General features: G+C 36.3%; 1 protein-coding gene across 1 annotated transcript in view; it reads left to right on the forward strand.

Moving 5' to 3' along the window:
• CCDC171 (coiled-coil domain containing 171) overlaps positions 1-18,933 on the forward strand; it is a 524,774-nt gene that overhangs the window by 265,806 nt on the left and 240,035 nt on the right. Inside the window, 1 exon segment of the mRNA XM_037797175.1 lies at positions 2,154-2,339. Coding sequence (XP_037653103.1) covers positions 2,154-2,339 — 186 coding nt within the window.

Genomic DNA, 18,933 nt, shown 5'->3' on the forward strand with positions numbered 1-18,933 from the left:
ACAGACTGGTACCTCTGGGTGTCAAGGCTTATTTGGCATAGGAATGATCTGGAGGCCTTAAGTTTCTGAAAAAATAAACTTATTAAATAAAACTTGATAGAGTCTTAGATAGAGCCCAGGGTATTCTTTAGGGTTTTCAGGAGTAATGTTGGTTGGGGCTTGGCATAATCAGTGTGGCAATTTGCAATATCTGGTTGAAGCTTGCATAAGAGTAACCTCCAGAATGATCTCTTGATTCTATTTGAAATCTCTTAGCTACTGAAATTTTATTTGTTTCATTTCTTTTTCCCTTTTTGGTCAAGAAGGCATTACCAATCCCATGATGCCAGGGCCAAGCTCATCCCTGTAAGTCATGTCCCATATAGGGGGGAGGGTGGTGAGTTTATTTGCAGAGTTGGCTTAAAGAGAGAGAAGCCACGTCAGAGCAACAAAAGAGGTTCTCTGGGGATGACTCTTAGGCATAATTGTAAGTTGGCTTAGCTTTGCCATTGCAGAAATAAGTTTCATAAAGGTGAGCCTCAAGATCAAGGGCTTGATTATTAAATTGGGAGTCCCTAGTGCTTGAGAGAATATCAGGAATTCCCTGGGTAGGAAATTTACTAGTTCCACATTTTCCCACAGCCCCTCAAGGGGACTTTGCAAATACTTTTTTATTTTCTGCCCTAAGTACTCTAGAATGTATCAGGGCATTACGTTAACCTGTACAGAAAAACATGATCTCATTCCCTATTCTAGGTTCCATATGATTAGGTCGTTTAAATAAACTGACCAGGTAGGTTAAATTAGATAGTGTGCTATAGAAAATTTAAATTTTGGGCAGTGTAGATGAACTTCTGTATGCTTGCTATCGTTGGGCCACGAGGAAACTATAATTCAGCACATTTCTGTTTTTGTCTCATTTCTCACAAAATTAACAGATAAAGCTTGCACTCAACTGCAATAATTGATATATTCCAGATGTGTAGACTCAATAGGGGTTTTATTCTGCTCTTTTTTCCCCCTAGAATTTTTAAAATTTTAGATCAACTTGCTTTATATTTGTGAAATCACCTCAAATTTTTTTTAGAAATGAGAAATTTATAAATCTTAAGTAAATATATGTTCACTTAGTGTGATGAAATGGCCTGCATGATTCCCCTTTAGCTTTCTACATTTATTTCTGTTTACCTATCTTTTGTGACTACTCCTGTTCTTTCTGCTTTAAGATGAAGACATCTTTCATTTGTTGTGATTAATTTTCATTTCTTAAACTATTTTGAACAGGAAATAACACAAGTGTTTTATGCCCTGGATTTTATACCCCTTAAGGTATGATGGCCCTCAGTCTAGAACTGTAATTAATTATTCCAGAGCAGAGTATTCTTCTTTCTGAAGCAGTCCTGATATTGTCAAACTTGTGTTGTATATTATGGTGCACGGTTTTATTGGCTGATGTTTATATGCAAATTCTTTCATTCAAATATATCTATAGAGTACCTACTGTTTGCCAGATTCCCTTCTCTATGTTGGGTGAACAAGCTAAATGAGGTCCCTGTTCAGTGGAGCTCATATCCTTGTATGCGGGGATGACACATAGTTGTGGACAGACAATAAAAAAGTGAAAACTTTTTGAAATGAATTTAGATAATGATAACGACTTTGAAGAAAATAAAACATGATGAATGATAGCTTATCTGGTGGTCGGCACAGGGGAGGTGTGGTCTGGGAAGGACTTTCGGGGTGGGGGTGGGGTGGGGGAGCTGTTTAGGGAAACCTGAATGGTAACATATACTGAACACAAATTTTTAGGTGATCATTTAAAAACATAGGAATTGTTAAAGTTTTAATTCCCACAATTATAATCTTTATAAAAAGTGTTCATATGTGAAGATTTTAATTGAACATTATGGATTTATTTAGAATTTGGATTAAGTTTTCCAAGATATTATTTATCTAAAAATGATCAACTTTGGGAGTACGGCTGTTGTTAGTTAAAAACCCGAGTGGTGTTTTTATCTTGATTTAAGAAATTAAGAAAAACAAATTCTATTTTTTTGTCATATGTCAGATACTTGTGAATATTTACATTCTACTCTATGTTAGCAAATATAATTCTGAAGATTAATTGATACAACAATGCAGTTAGTTTATAAAAACATTTTTGCTTTTTTCAGAAATTGATCACTCATGAGAAATTTGAAAGTGCATGTGAAGAACTGAATAATGCATTACTTCGGGAACAGCAGGCACAAATGCTGTTGAATGAACAGGCTCAGCAGCTACAGGAGTTGAATTATAGACTTGAATTGCATTCCAGTGAGGAAGCTGACAAAAACCAAACTCTTGGAGAAGCTGTGAAGGTAGGAGAACATCTCTTGTATATTGGTTTAGTGTGTGCATGGAGTGGAGGGAGGTTTGGTTGAGAAGGGTTTGTTCTCACTGCCATGTATTTGTGGCAAGAGTTTTTAGAATGGAAAAGAGATGTTACAATATAATGGTTGTCATTCAGAATATTTCCTTAAAGGATTTAGGCCCATGTTATTTTTTTTGGAAATGTTGACTTTAAAGTGTAATAGAATTCTTGTGGATTTTCTCCTCATAAGGTTATAAACCCTGGAATGAAACAACTAAATCCAGGAGAACTGATATAACATAGCCTCTGTATTGGTTACCATCCCTAATACAGTTAAGCAACTGAGAATTGGTACATAATTTATTATATAAGTATACTATATACTATAAATATATAAATAATATGCATTTATTCTAATAGCTAAAAACAATAATAAAATAGCTAAAATTAAATGAGATCTTACTGTCTACCAGGTAATATGCTCAATATATTACAAATAATTATCTCATATAATCCTCACAAAAACTGTGGGATTATTCCCATTTTGTAGATGAGAAAACTGAGATATAGAGAGGTTAAATAATTTGCACAACTGTTAGTAGGTGATAGACTCAGGGAGTCAGAATTCATGTCTGCCTTCCTAATCCCCACATTACTGTTGATTGACAGTGTACATGTGCCAGACTCTATGCTGCAGTCTCTACATAAGTTTTCTTATTTCGCTCTTAAACTAACCCTGTCAGATAGGTACTGCTATTATTTCCATTGTGTTTTGAGAAAACTGAAGCTTAGAGAGCTCAATTGGCTAGCTTAGAGTCTCTTGGCCTATAAATGTTGAAACTGGGGTTTAGTTTTAGAAAAATTATAAAATTTTGAAAGCTAAATTAAGACTGCAGTTGAACTTAAGAAAATATAGATGAACTTAGAAAAGAAAAATTTCCATCTCTAAAAATTAATACTATTAATGCTTTGGGAAGTATTTTTCCAGATGTATGTATTAAATTGAAACATTTGAAATTGCTTTTTTTCTAAGTCAAACCAGACAAAAGTCAGCAATTTCATATGGTTCAACCTAATATAAATAATGTTTCTTACATAAATGAGAACATACTTATATACATTTTTATAACTTGTTTGTATCATTTAATAGTAGACTATTAAAATTTGACATTATTCCAAAATTTATATTTTGCAAATATAGAAGTATAACCAAATATAGGTTAATAAAAATGCAATTGTACTATAGTGTTGTTTTGTTACTTACTTTTAAAAAATACAATTCCCAAATTTCTTTACATTCTCATAAAAGTAACAGTGTCATCATCTTTAATGGCTGGTGGAATTTTTTTGTTTGAATGTACCATAATTTATTAACCTGATTTCTTATGACTATATATTTACATTGATTCCAGTTTTGTGTATGCATTGTTTTGATTTTTGCTATTATAAGTAATTCTAATATGAACAACCTGGTAGCTAAATCCTTACATACATACCCAGGGTTATTTCCTCAGGATAAATTCCTAGATGAGAATTACCACATACACATACATTTTACAAATGTGCATATTATTGGTTGGCCTGCAGAAAGTTTTTCCCTATTACCTTCTCTCCTAAAATTTATGAGAAATGTGATTTTTTCCAAACCTGACTATTTTTTAAAATATTTGCTAATTTGATGGCTATTTCATTGTTACTTTAATTTGTACTTCTTTGGATACCAGTCAAGTTGAATATTTTTATAATTATATTGGTCCTTAAAAGACATTTTTATGCTTCACCTTCCATTAATAGATAATACAATTAACTATGCTTTGAAAAAGCATATAACTGTGTCATATTGGAATCTTTTCTTTCTTTAATGGTTTACAGTTTGATTTTAGTTATCATGTCTTCCAGAAGATGAAGAGCTGTTCATATGAATTTCTTAAAAATGCCAGTAACTTAAATATTGTTGTCAGGAGTGAAGAATTGTTTAATTATTATGTCTTAATTAAAACTAGCAGATAGTTATGTGAAAATGCTCTTTTGTGGGAGGCAGCATGGGTTAGTGAAAAAGCACTGGCCTTGGAAACAAGTATTTCTGAATTGAAATCCCAGTTCTGTCACTTGGGCAAATGACTTAACCTCTCTGAGCCTCAGTTTCTTCTCCGCAATAAAAGGGATGATGATTCTTAAGTTGCATGATTTTTTTGAGAATTATTTAAGATACTGTTTGAAAAGCAAGTATATGCTTGATAAGAGTTCTGTTGTGTTTTCAATACTTTTGAAAAATAGTTCTCGTTTTTTTTTACATGTCCTGTGTATAACTTCTTTTAAAACATAAATTGTTGTCATTTCTTTTTCTTTATAAAAATGAAATAAGATCATGAATAGAAGTTATGGAAAATACAGAAAAGAAAACAAGTTACCCATGACATCATCTGAAAGCGACCACTGTGGATATTTTGGTATTTTTTTTTTTTTTTTTTTTTTTTTTTAAATAAATTCAAAGTTATAGGAACAGTTGCAAAAACAATACTAACCCCATACACAGAATTCCGTCATACCTTGACCCCCTTCCCCCGATAGCCCAATCCACCAACTTTAACATGCTGTCACATTGCTATTTCTTTCCCTCCCTCCCTCCCTGCCTCCCTGTCTATCATCCATCAACTATTGCTCTGTCTTCTGAACATATGAGAGCTAGCTGCACACACCCTTGAACAAACACTATAATTCACATATATGCTTCCCATGAACAAGAACATTCTTTTATGCAATCCCATTAAGCACAGCTATGAAGTACAAGAGATTCAACAATGATATAAAGCTTACATTCTATATTTCCTTTTCCTTATGTCTCAAGTGTGTCCCTTTGAGCCTCCTGTCCTCCCTCCTCCAATCCCATCCAGGCTCATCCTTGGCATTCAATTGTCATCTATTCAGACTTTTTTTTTTCAATTGTGGAAACATATATACAGCCTAAATCTTCCCATTCCACCCCTTCCCTAGCCTTCCATTAGTGGGATTAATCACATTTAGAATGTTGTAATGCTCTTTCCCACCATTCATTACTAGAAATTTCCATTCACTTCAAACAGCAACCCTACACTCATTTCTTAACTCCCCATTGCCCCTTCCCCCATTTCTCTTAACCCATACTCTACTTTTCATCTCTATGGTTATATTCTCTGATAATTTCTTTGTGTTTAATGTGGAGCTTAAAATTAACCTCTGAAATCCATATCAATCTTGTTTTTCTTTGATACCACCTTCATTTCAATAGGACACATAAACTATGTTCCTATAATCCTCCATTCCCCCACCTTTATATAGTTGTCTAAAATTACATATTTTACGTTGAGTTCAAAACCACTGTTTGTCCTTAGAGTTTGTATATTTTATATCATGTAGGAAGTAAATAGTGGAGTTACAGTTCAAAAATTATTGACTTCTATTTGTATTCCATTGTTGTTGGAGAATGTGCTTTGAGTATATTCAATTTTTTTTTTTTTTTTAAATTTCTTGAGGCTTGTTTTATGTCCCAGCTTATGGTCCCTTCTGGAGAAAGATCCATGATTGCTAGAGAAAAATGAGTGTCCTGGTGATTTTGGATGTAAGGTACTATATATGTCTGTTAAAATTCTCTATATCTCTTTCTCCTTTCTTTGTTTCTCTGTTGGTAGGGCTCCCTTTAGAATCTGAAGTAGGGCAGGTCTTTTATTGGCAAAGTCTCTCAGCATTTGTTTGTCTGTGAAAAATTTAAACTCTCCCTCAAATTTGAAGGAGAGTTTTGCTGGATAAAGTATTCTTGGTTGGAAATTTTTCTCTCTCAGAATTTTAAGTATGTCATGCCACTGCCTTCTTGCTTCCATGGTGGCCGCTGAGTAGTCACAACTTAGTCTTATGTTGTTTGCTTTGTATGTGGTGAATTGCTTTTCTCTTGCTGCTTTCAGAACTTGCTCCTTCTCTTCAGTATTTGAGAGTCTGATCAGAATATGTCTCAGAGTGGGTTTATTTGGATTTATTCTATTTGGAGTTCGCTGGGCATTTATGCTTTGTGTATTTATATTGTGTAGAAGGTTGGGGAAGTTTTCCCCAACAATTTCTGTGAATACTCTTTCTAGACCTTTATCCTTCTCTTCCCCTTCTGGGACACCAATGAGTCTTAAATTTGGACGTTTTATTTTATCTATCGTATCCCTGAGATCCATTTTGATTTTTTCAATTTTTTTCTCCATTCTTTCTTTTGTTCTTTCATTTTCTGTTCTGTGGACTTCTACGACACTGAGACGTTGTTCAACTTCCTCAAATCTTGTATTGTGAATATCCAGAGTCTTTTTAATTTGGCCAACAGTTTCTTTTATTTCCGTGAGATCTTCTATTTTTTATTTATTCTTGCAATGTCTTCTTTATGCTCTTCTAGGGTCTTCTTTATGTCGCTTATATCCTGGGCCATGGTCTTCGTGATGTCCTTTAAAACCTTTGCCATGTTTTCATTCCTCGATTGTAGTTCTTTGATTAATTCTGCCAAGTACTGAGCCTCTTCTGATATCTTGATTTGTGTGTTTGGAGTTGGATTCTCCATATCGTCTGGTTTTATCATATGCATTAAGATTTTCTGTTGTTTTTGACCTCTTGGCATTTGCTTTGCTTGATAGGGTTCTTTCAATTTGTGAAAAAGAAGATACCAGTCTAATTTTTCAGAAACACAGTTTGTTGATGTACACTTTCTGTAACTAACCAGCAGATGGCATCTGTGAGTCACCTATACCCCTCAAGTCAGTTCTCAACTTTGTTCCTGTGGTGTGCGGGGAAATGATTCTTGTGGGGTTCAGCTGGAGAACTCTGATTGGGTGTGTTGCTGGAGCCGTTCGCCCTGAATGTGGGGCGTGTGTATGGGTGGCCAGGGAGGAAGGGCAGCTTTAATATTCAAATCCCCCCAGGTTGCCGGAGATTCAAGGTTGCCACAATAGTCTAAGCCTTCAGTTCATTTCAGCCCCAGACCCTCTCTCTTGCTGTCCCACAAACCACAGGACTTGGCGTATTGTCCCTGGGTTCTCTGAGCGGGTCCCCCAGCTGTGATCCTCCAGGAGCTCTGCCGAGGGAATGCCGTGCTACGTCACCAGTGTGCGCTGTCCCTCAAGGGAAGCCCCGGGCTGCCGTGACGTGCTGCGGCACTCTCCACGTGATGCAAAGATGGCCAGACAGGGCTTCTCAACACCCCCTCCTTGCACAGTTCCTCCTTCCCAGCTCCAGGACAACTGGTGGGGCTCTGGGCTGTGGGCATGGCCCCGGGCAGGAGTTTATCCAGCCCTCCGGGGAGCCAGCTGCGAGCGGTGGGGTTTCTTTCAGCTTCCGGCTCTCCCCTCCGTTCCCCTGGCCCCAAGGGTATCTGCAGCGGACTATCCTCCAGGCCAGACACTGAGAGGCCAGCCCTGCCCCCTCTTGCTGTGTTTTACTACGTGGTTCGCACTCCCGCAACTGCAGCCGTTCTTGGGTTTTTCCCTTGTTTTTTTTTTCAGAGGAGCCAGTTGGTCTCCAAACGCCAAGCCTGGCTTCCCCTCACTGCTGCGCGGCTGCGGGTCTTCCAGCCAGCTTACTCACTCATTTCAGAATGCAGACTCCCGGTTTCACCAAGTATACGGCCCCTGTGATACTAGCAGACCTCGTCCAGCTGGCACATTGCTGTAACCGGTATTCTGGGTCACTGTCTGGTTTTTATCTAGTGTTTTTCACGGAGGTGTTTTTTTGCCCTGTCTCACCTAGCTGCCATCTTAGTTTCTCTGGTGGTTTTGTTTTTAATTACTTTTCTATATGTAATAGTTGTTATAAATCATAATTTGGACTAGATTCTCAAAAGAGTCTTCCCATTGTAGTACAATTGGATCTTGGATAAGACACTTCCTGTAGTCCAGCAATGCATTAAAAGTGAAGAAAATCTCCAAGGACAAAAACATAACAAACAATACCAAAACCCCCAGTGGGTCAAAACCAAAGTTGGCACTGTGAACCGATGCTGGGTTTGCCCTGGAGGCAAATACAAATTTCAGTGCTTGAAGCTGGAGACTAAGCTTTGCATCTCACCAGCAAATAAGAGGTTGAACCTGAGACTCTCACGTTAAGGTGTTGCCTAATGACACTTGGCAATTGGATAAACCTAGGTCAGCTGGGGTTCCATTGTTCCTGGAGGAAGCAAACATAAAACCCTTTTGGAAGAAAGCTTGCCTAATTTAGTCCTTCAGGATCCCCACAAATTTAGATCAATTAAGTAACCAGTACATGAATAGATAGATGGATATGTTAATCTTATATTCAGCCACCTTGCTAAACTCTCCTATCAATTCTAATACTTCATCTGTACATTGTAGGGTTTTCTACATAGACAATCATATTTTTTTTGTTCTATAATGACTGTTTTGTTTTTCCTTTTCCAACCATTTGCCTTTAATTTTTTACCTCCTGAGCTAGTGTGTTGGCTAGGATACAGTGTTAAGTAGAAGGGGAGATGGGAGGTATCCTTATCTTGTTCCCTATCTTAAAGTGAATCCTTCTAACATTTCTCCATTAAGAAGGAAGTTTACTATAGATTTTATTTGAAAAGCTTTGTCAGGTTAAGGGAATTATCTCCTTAGAATAATCAGAGGTTTTTGTTTTTTTGTTATTTTTTTAAATCATGAATGGATGTTGGATATTATGAGTTTTTTTTTTTTTTTGCATCTATTGAGATTGTTTTTCTCTTTTATTTTATTATTATGTTGAATTATATCAGGGATAGCTTGTGAGCTAAGAATTTTTTTTTTTTTTTTTTACATTTTTAAAGAGTTGTTAAAAAAAGAATATGTTACAAGGACTGCATGTGTCATGCAAAGCCTAAAATATGCTGTCTAAAGTTTGGTGGCTCCTGAATTACATTATTTAGTATTCAAATATTAAACTAGTCCTGAAATAGACTTGTTAGTCATGATGGTTTTTTAAAAATACATTGCTAAAAAAAATACTTTGCTACACTCAGTTTGTTTATATTTCATTTAGGACTTTTAGATCTATGTTCTTAACTGGATTGACTTGTAATTAACCTTTTTCATCTTTTGGTATCAAAGTTTTGCTAATGTGAAAGTACTTCCCTCTTCACTCCAAATACATGGGTAGAAATTAGAAGAGAAAATACAAAAAACAGCTTTTGGGGTAGATAGCCAAGCAAAATGCTATAAGGGAGCAAAATACTCAGACACTAGAAGTAAAAAGGATATACAAAGCCAAATGGCGAGAGGAAGCTGAAGCATAACTAGGGGTCTATAAATCATGCTAGAGGTTAGAGTGGATAACCATAACATAGGGAAAATCTAGGCTTTAAGCCCTGTGGAATAAGAAGAGCTACCTTGTGAAACTGGGAGTTAGGAAGGGCTAACCAATGTGACATGGGGACTTGAAAAACCTTGCCTACCAGCTACAGAGGAATTTGATATCTACTCTGGATAGTGGGTGGGGGAAAAGGTCACCAAAGCAATTGGAACCCCAAACTTGTACCATATATGAATATAGGGTCTTTGTTTATGCTACCTTTATGATGCGAGGACTCTTCAGTTGAGAAATTGTCTTTAAAACAGTCAAACCCTGAAGAACTAACATGACCAGGAAATTTGGAAATGCTCAATAGGGATGCTTCTTGAACTCAAAGAACACACAAAAGACTTTTATGGAAAAGTCAATGTTACAAACCCGGTAAAGAAATGACTTGTACATCAAATGAGAAAATTTGCATCTCAGGTAGTAGGAATAATAAAAATGTTGAAAGGTATTTTAAAAGATATTTTAAAATAAGTATTTTAAATGTTCAAAGAGAATAAAATATGAATAGAAATTATAGGGCAAGAAATGAACATATAGTTATTGAAATAAATTCAATGTATTGATTGAACCATTGGACATTGATGACGAGATGTTGGCATATTGGAAGATAGCTGAGTAGATCACCCAGAATGCCCTGCAGAGAGACATAGTAATGGATAAGTTAAGAGAAAATAGAAAGTTAAGAGATGATAAAAAGAATGAGATCTGTTTAATAAAATAATGAATATGGAATAAAATAGAATGCATTATGTTTACCAAATTTCAGAAGGAGAGAATTGAAGCAAGGCAATATTTTGAGCAATAATGGCTGAAAATTTTTCAATGTATAAAGAAAGAGTAGTTTCTCAGATTGAGGGAAACCTCTGAATTGTGAGCAGGATACGTAAAAAAATAACACCTAGAATCATGGTAATGAGACTACAGAATAACAAAGGCAAGAGAAAATCTTAAAAGCTATGGGAGAAAGAAACTACCTTGAAAAGAAAAATAATTAGATCCTAAGAGTAATGACTTAATTTTTAAGTGACTTTACTGAGGTAAAACTTTACAAACAATATAATGTGCACACTTTAAATGCGTTGTTTGATGCATTTTGACAGATGCTTACATATATATAACTACCACCACAATCAAGATATGGGATATTTTATCTCCCCAATTTCCCTTGTACTCTTTTCCAATCAGTCTTCTAGCCACCCCTCACCCCTACTCTAGAGTTTTTGAGATTTATCTATGTTGTTCTGTTTATTGCTGAGTTTTCCATCATGTGGCTATATCACAATTTGTTTATCCATTCACCTGTTTGTGGACTTTTGGATTGTTTCTACTTTGGGCTATTATGAGTAAAGCTTATTCTTATACAGGTCTTTCTATAGACAAATTTTGATTGCTTTTGGGTAATACTTAGGAATGGAATACTTAGGAATGGAATTCCTAAGTTGTATGGTAAGCATAAGTTTAAGCTTTTAAGAAACTGCCAAAGTCTTTTCTAAAGTGGCTGTACCATTTTAGATTTGCTTCATATCCTGGCCCATGTTTGACACTGTCAGTCTTTTTAATTTTTATCCATTCTAGTGGGTATATAGTGGTATCTTACTTGGTTTTACTTTGTCTATCTTTGATAACTAATGATTTTCAGCATCTTTAATGTACGTCTTAGTCATTTGTGTATCTTGTTTGGGAAATACCTGCTCAAATCTTTTGATATTTTACACGTACTGGTGTTTGTCTTATTATTATTTAGCTGTAAAAATTCTTTCTATATTCTTTATACAAATCCTTTGTCATATACATTTTGAGAATAATATCTCAATGTCACTTTCTTAACAGTATCTTTCAAATAACAAAAGTTTTAAATTTTGGTTTTTAACTCCACATTAGAATTTTTAGAAGTTATGCCTCATGATCTTTTTTTTTTAAATTGAAATTGTTCACATGCAATAAAATTATCCAGAGATCCAAAGTGTACAGTCTTTTGCCCACAGTACCATCATATAGCTGTGCATCCATCACCACAATTATTTTTTTCAATTTTTAGAATATTTTCATTACTCCAGAAAAGAAATAAAGACAAAAAAAGGAAACTCAAATACCCCCATACCCTTAACCAACCTCCCCCCTCCATTACTGACTCATATTGGTATAGTACATGTGTTACTGTTGATGAAAGAATGTTAAAATACTACTAACTGTAGTATATAGTTTGCAATAGGTATATATTTTTCCCTATATGTCCCTCTATTATTAACTTCTAGTTATAGTGTCATACATTTGTTCTAGTTTGTGAAAGAGATTTCTAACATTTGTACAGTTAATCATGGACATTGCCCACCACAAGATTTACTGTTTTATACATTCCCATCTTTTAAACTTCAAGTTTCCTTCTGGTGACATACGTGACTCTGAGCTTCCCTTTTCTACCACATTTACACACCATTCAGCACTGTTAGTTATTCTCACAACATGCTACCATCACCTCTGTCCATTTCCAAACATTTAAGTTCAACCTAGTTGGACATTCTCCTCATAATAAGTAACCACTCCCCATTCTTTATCCTTGTTCTATATCCTGGTAACTTATATTTCATGTCTGTGAGTTTGTGTATTATAATTAGTTCCTATCAGTGAGACCCTGCAATATTTGTCCTTATGTGTCTGACTTATTTCATTCAATATAGTACCCTCAAGGTTTCTTCATCAAACCATTTTTTTAAGACAGTTTTGTTAACACATCATACATTCTGTCCTATGTAAACAATCAGTGGTTCCCTGTATATTCACATATTTATGTATTCACTACCATCACCAATATCTATATAAGGACATCTCCATTTATTCCACAAAGAAGGAGGAAAAGTCAAAGAAGATAGAAAAAAGAAAAAGAAAAAAGAGAGAGAGAGAAAAAAAAAACATGACAGCTAGGAAGCAACAAAAGGGAAGATAGAATTAAACTAAAGTAGAATAAAAAGTCAGACATCACCAATGCCAAGAGTCCCATACCCCTCCCTTATGTCCCCCTCTTATATGCATTTAGCTTTGGTATATTGCCTTAGTTACATTAAAGGAAGCATAATACAATGTTTATGTTAACTACAGTCTCTAGTTTGCATTGATTGTATTTCCCCCCAATACCACTGTATTTTTAACACCTTGCAAGGTTGACATTCATTTGTTCTCCCTCATGTAAAAATGTATTTGTACTTTTTATTGAGCACTCTAGGTTTCACTGAGTTATGCAGTCTCAGTCTTTATCTTTCCTCTTTCCTTCTGGTGTGTCACATGCTCCTAACCTTCCTCTTTCAACCATACTCACGGCCATCTTTGTTCAGTGTACTTACATTGCTGTGCTACCATCACCCAAAATTGTGTTCCAAACCTCTCACTCCTCTCTTTTCCTATCTGTAGTGCTCCTTTATTATTTCCTGTAGTACATGTGTCTTGTTCACAAACTGTCATTGTCTGTTTGTCAGAGAATATTTTAAACTCTCATATTTGAAGGCCAGTTTTGCTGGATATTGGATTCTTGGTTGGTGGTTTCTCTCTTTCAGTATCTTAAATATATCACACCACTTCTTCTTGCCTCCATGGTTTCTACTGAGAAATCTGCACATAGTCTTATCAAGCTACTTTTGTAGTGATGGATCACCTTTCTCTTGCTGCTTTCAGGATTCTCTCTTTGTCTTTGACATTTGATAATCTGATTATTAAGTGTCTTGGCGTAGGCGTATTCAGATCTGTTCTGTTTGGGGTATGCTGTGCTTCTTGGATCTGTAATTTTATGTCTTTCATAAGAGATGGGAAATTTTCATTGATTATTTCTTCTGTTATTGCTTCTGCCCCTTTTCCCTTCTCTTCTCCTTCTGGGACACCCATGACACATGCATTCATGCTTTTCATGTCACCATTCAATTTCCTGAGACATTGTTCATATTTTTCCACTCTTTTCCCTATCTGTTCTTCTGTGTGTAGAGTTTCAGGTGTCTTGTTCTCCTGTTCCTGAGTTTTTTCTTCTGCCTCTTGAGTTCTGCTGTTGTATGTCTCCATTGTGTCTTTCATCTCTTGTGTTGTGCCTTTCATTTCCATAGATTCTGCCAGGTGTTCTTTCAAACTTTTAATTTCTGTCTTATGTATGTCCAGTGTCTTCATTATACCCTTCATCTCTTTTGCCATATCTTCTCTAAACTTTTTTGAATTGATTTAGCATTAGTTGTTTGAGTTCCTGCATCTCAGCTGAAGTGTAAGTTTGTTCCTTTGATTGGGCCATATCTTCATTAGTGTAGGTTGTAGTTTTCTTTTGTCTAGGCATCTGGTTTCCTTGGTTACCCCAGTCAGGTTTTCCCAGATCAGAGCAGCCTCAGGTCCCAGAAGGGGCAATATTCAGTATCAGGTTTCCCTGAGGGTGTGTCTTAGAAGATTGACACACCCTGTGAGGCCTCTATCTGCTGTCTTTTTCCTATGCTGACCAGCAGGTGGTGCCCATCAGCCTGTCACTCCTGACTGGTGTAAGGAGGTATGGCCTCCTTAGTTTCTGTTTTGGCTGTTTTCCCCCAGGCTCTGGGGTCTGGTTCTGAATGGAAGGCCCGTAGTCGAGCTTGGCACCACCTCCTTCCTCTCAGGGAAGATATACCCTCTAGGGAGTTATCGTCTGCATTTAAATAGGTTCTTTGTCTCTCTGACTCTGCTATCTCCACCCTTGTCTTGGTCAGAGCACTGCAAACTGAAAATGACTGAGGCTTTCTCCACTGAGCCGCTGAGGTCGAGAGAGAGAAAAAGGGACAGAAAGTCCCCTTTCAGTGTCAGTCCATGCCCCACCCCCCAGTTTCACCCATTGGCCAGAGATAGCATGTGGTCCTCTGGGCCCCCCCTCCCGGTACAGAGAGGTCTTCTGGCTCTTTAAGTTCAGTCGTCACTAAAAGCCTTTGTGTGCTTGTTCAGGATTTGTAGTTTGTATTGAGCAGTCCACATTTGTTAATTAAAACCCCACTTGGAGCTGGACTGAGGTATATTCACTTGTTCAGAGAGTGCTGCTTTCTCCCACAGCAAGGTTTTGCAGTTCTGGCTGCCATGGGCGGATGGGGCTCCCAGCTCGGGTCTGCAGATTTACTTACAGATTTTATGCTGTGATCTCAGGCATTCCTTCCAATCCAGGTTGGTGTATGATGTGTGAACAGTCACGATTGTCCCCCAGCAGTTATTCCAGATTATTTACTAGTTGTTCTTGGTTGTTTATTAGTTGTTCCAGGGGGACTAACTTCCACTCCTCTCTATACCGCCATCTTCTTGGTCTCTCTGATTCATGCCCTTTTGCATTTTATCTGAAGAAATATTTGTCTACTCTAAGGTCAAAAAGATTTTTTCCTGTCTTTATATATATATATATATACACATAAACAAATATATATAATTTTTGCTTTAGCTTTTACCTTTAGGTCTATGATCCATTTTGAATTAAATTTAATGTGATATGATATAAAGGTTGAGGTTTATATTTTTCCATATATATATATTTAGGTTTTACAGTGCCATTTGTTGAAAGACTGTTCTTTCTCTATTGAATAATTACCTTGCTCTTTGCTGAAAATCATGTTGTCTGTTTGTGTGTGTGTCTCTCTCTGTGTGTATGTGTTTGCTTATTTCTGGACTTTATTTCTGTTAATCTAAATGTGTTTTCTTTATGCTAATTCCACACTGTTGCTTTTAATTACTGTAGCTTTATAGAAGTCTTAAAATCAGGTATGTAAGTACTTCAACTTTTTTCTTTTCAGAATTGTTTTGGCTGTTTTAGGTCCTTTACATGTCCATATCAATTTTAGATTCAGCTTGTTAATTTCATCTGAGCTATCAAATTTATTGTCACACTGTTGTTCCTATTTCTTTGTTATCCTTTTAATGTTTATAGGATCTGTTTTGATAATCCTTTTTTTCATTCCTGAAACTTGTAGTTCATGAACTCATCTCATTTTCTTTTTCTCTTGCTAGGAGTTTATCAGTTTTGTTGGTCATTTGTAAGATCAAGTTTGGCTTTGTTAAATGATCCTATGGTTTATTTTATATGATATTTATTTCTGTTCTTATCTTTATCATTTCCATTTTTCTATATACTTTGGGTTTATTTTGATTTTCCTTTTCTATATAATAAGGGATAGAAGATCAGGCATGAGTAAACTATGACCAGGGATCAAATCTAGTCTGCAGTTTGTATATACAGTTTCAATCAAAAGTAGCCATACCTGTTGATTTACAAATTGTCTATGGCTGCATTCATATTACATTGATAGAGTATTTGTGACAGAGAATGTATGGCCTAAAATGTCAGAAACATTTACTATTTGGGTCTTTACATATGTTGAGTATCTTTTAGAAGATTTTTAAATCTCCACTATTGGCTTGTTTGGTATTCCTCTTTTTTTTATTTTTGGGGGTTGCTCTGATGTTTACAGTATTATTCTTTAACCTATCATAGTGTATCCCTAAATAATACTATATCATTTATATGTAAGAATCTAAAATAACAGACTTTTATTTCTTCCTTCCCATTCTCTTTGCTGTTGTAATAGATTTTACTTTTATGTTATAAACCCCAAAATACATTATTTTTGCCTTACAGTAAATTATATTTTAAAGAAATTTTTAAAAATAAGAAAAAATAGTTTTTCATCACTACCCACATGTTTATCACTTTTGACTCTCTTTATTTCTTTATTTTAATCCTAGGTTTCCATGTAGCATTATTTCCCTTATACTTAAATAATTTCCTTTAACATTTCTTATAGTGCTTATCTTGATTTTATTTTTATATTACTTTTTAAAACTTTTTATTTTGAAACAATTTCAGACTTATAGGAGAGTTACAAAATTAATACAAACCCCATACAGAGAACACCAGCATATCCCCATGCCCCTAGATACCCGGATCCACCAATTTTAACATTTTGTTGTCTTTGCTCGCTCGCCCTTCCTCCCTTGCTCCCTCCCGCCCTTCCTTCCTTCCATCCATCCATCCATCCATCCAACTATCTTTCTGTCTTCTATCAATCATACATCTCTCTTCTGAACATTTGAGAGGAGGTTGCACACATCATACTTCTTGAACACATAATACTTCCATGCACATTTCTTATCAACAAGGGTATTCACTTATGTAATCACCTTAAGTGCAGTTATCAAATTCAAGAAATTTAACTTTGATGTGCAGTACATTCTATATTACAGTTTTTTTCTTATATCCCAATAATGTCCTTTTGAGCCTTTTCTTCTCCATTCTTAAGACCATTCAGTATCATGTATTGCATTTAATTGTCATTATCTCTTTAGTTTTTTTTCTTTCTTTTTTTATTTAATTGTAGAAACAAATATGCAACATAAATCTTGCCAACTTAACCCCTCCTAAGCATACTATTCAGTAGGATTAGTCACACTCACAATGTTGCAGTACCTTCACCATAATCCATTATCAGAACTTTCCATCACCTCAGACAGAAACCCTACATTCATTTTGCATTAATTCTGCATTGTCCCTGCCCCCACCATGCAAGTTAAATTATGTAGTGTGCTACAGAAAATATAGATTTTGCACCAAATAAACATCTCTTCCTTTGCCCCCACACAGAAGCTGAAGTTTTAAAACTCAGTTAATATCATCCTCTACCCTTTAGTCTGATCTATCCCAAATTCAACCAAGTCCATTTTGTTCATATCTCCAATCAAAGTCTTATCTCCTTTCCAGCCTCTTTAACAGTTTCTGCATGGGGCAATGCCAACACTCAAGCTGCCAAACTCTGGCTCAGAGGCCCAGGTGCCACACAGGCACCCAAAGCTCCAGGGACTGATCAGGTCACACACAAAGAGCTCAGCATCTCAGAATTTAGAAATAACTGTTACAACTCATGAATAGATGTGACTGCTGTAAGAACTTACAGTCTAGGAACCTTTACCATACGCCTTCCCATAATAACCCATTGTGCCAGTTTGAAAGTATTATGTCCTCCCAAATGCCATTAAGTTTGACGTAATCTTGTGTGGGCAGACGTATCAGTGTTGATTAGATTGTAATTCTTTGAGTGTTTCTGTGGAGATGCACCCCACCCAACTGTGGGTGATGACTCTGATTGAATAATTTCAATAGAGGTGTTACCCCACCCATTCAGGGTGAGTCTAAATTAAATCACTAGAGCCATATAAATGAGCTGACAAACAGAAGGAACTCAGTGCAGCTGAGAGTGACATTTTGAAGAGGAGCTGCATCCAAGAGGGATACTTTGAAGAATGCAGAGGAACTGAGAGAGGAGCTGCAGATGAGGGACAGTTTGAAGATGGCTGTTGAAAGCAGACTTTTGCTCCGGAGAATCTGAGAGAGGAAAAACACCCCAAGAGCAATGAAGAGCGACATTTTTGAGGAACTGCAGCCTAGAGAGGAATGTCCTGGGAGAAAGCCATTTTGAAACTAGAACTTGGAGCATATGCCAGCCACGTGCCTTCCCATCCAAGAGAGGTTTTCCAGATGCCATTGGCCATCCTCCAGTGAAGGTACCAAAATTGTTGATGCATTACCTTGGACACTTTATGGCCTTAAGACTGTAACTGTGTAACCAAATAAACCCCTTTATAAAAGCCAATCCATCTCTGGTGTTTTGCATTCTGGCAGCATTAGCAAACTAGGACACCCATACTCCCAGATTCAATTCTCAGAGTTTGCCCATTATTGTTAGTCCATATTAGTGAGGCATTATAATGTTTGTCTTTTCATTTCTGACTTATTTCACCCAACATACTGTCCTCAAGTTCCATTCATCTAGTTGCATACCTCAACTTCATTCCTTCTTGCTGCCGCTCAATATTCCATTGTATCTGTATACTAAAGTTCACCATTCGATTTATCAGTCAGTATACCCATAGGCCACCTCCATCCATTGCAAATCGTAAATACTGCCACCACAAACACCAGTGTGCAAATGTCCACTCATGTCTCCGCTCTCAATTCCTCCCAATATACAACCAATAACTGTTGCAGGACCATATGCAAGCCTAGAATTAGCTTCCTTGGAACCACCACACCGCCCTCCATATGGGCTGCACCATTCTTCCTCCCCACTAACAGTGAGTGGCTATATCCCTCTCTCCACATTTTCTCCATCACTTGTATCCCTTTGTTTATTTTTTAAACAGTTTTATTCACAGCCCATACAATCCATTTTAAGTAAACAATCAATAATTCCTGGTATAATCACATAATTATGCATTTACCAGCACAATCTATATGAGAACAT

The sequence above is a fragment of the Choloepus didactylus genome, chromosome 10, assembly GCF_015220235.1.
Source record: "Choloepus didactylus isolate mChoDid1 chromosome 10, mChoDid1.pri, whole genome shotgun sequence".
NCBI classification, from domain to species: domain Eukaryota; kingdom Metazoa; phylum Chordata; class Mammalia; order Pilosa; family Megalonychidae; genus Choloepus; species Choloepus didactylus.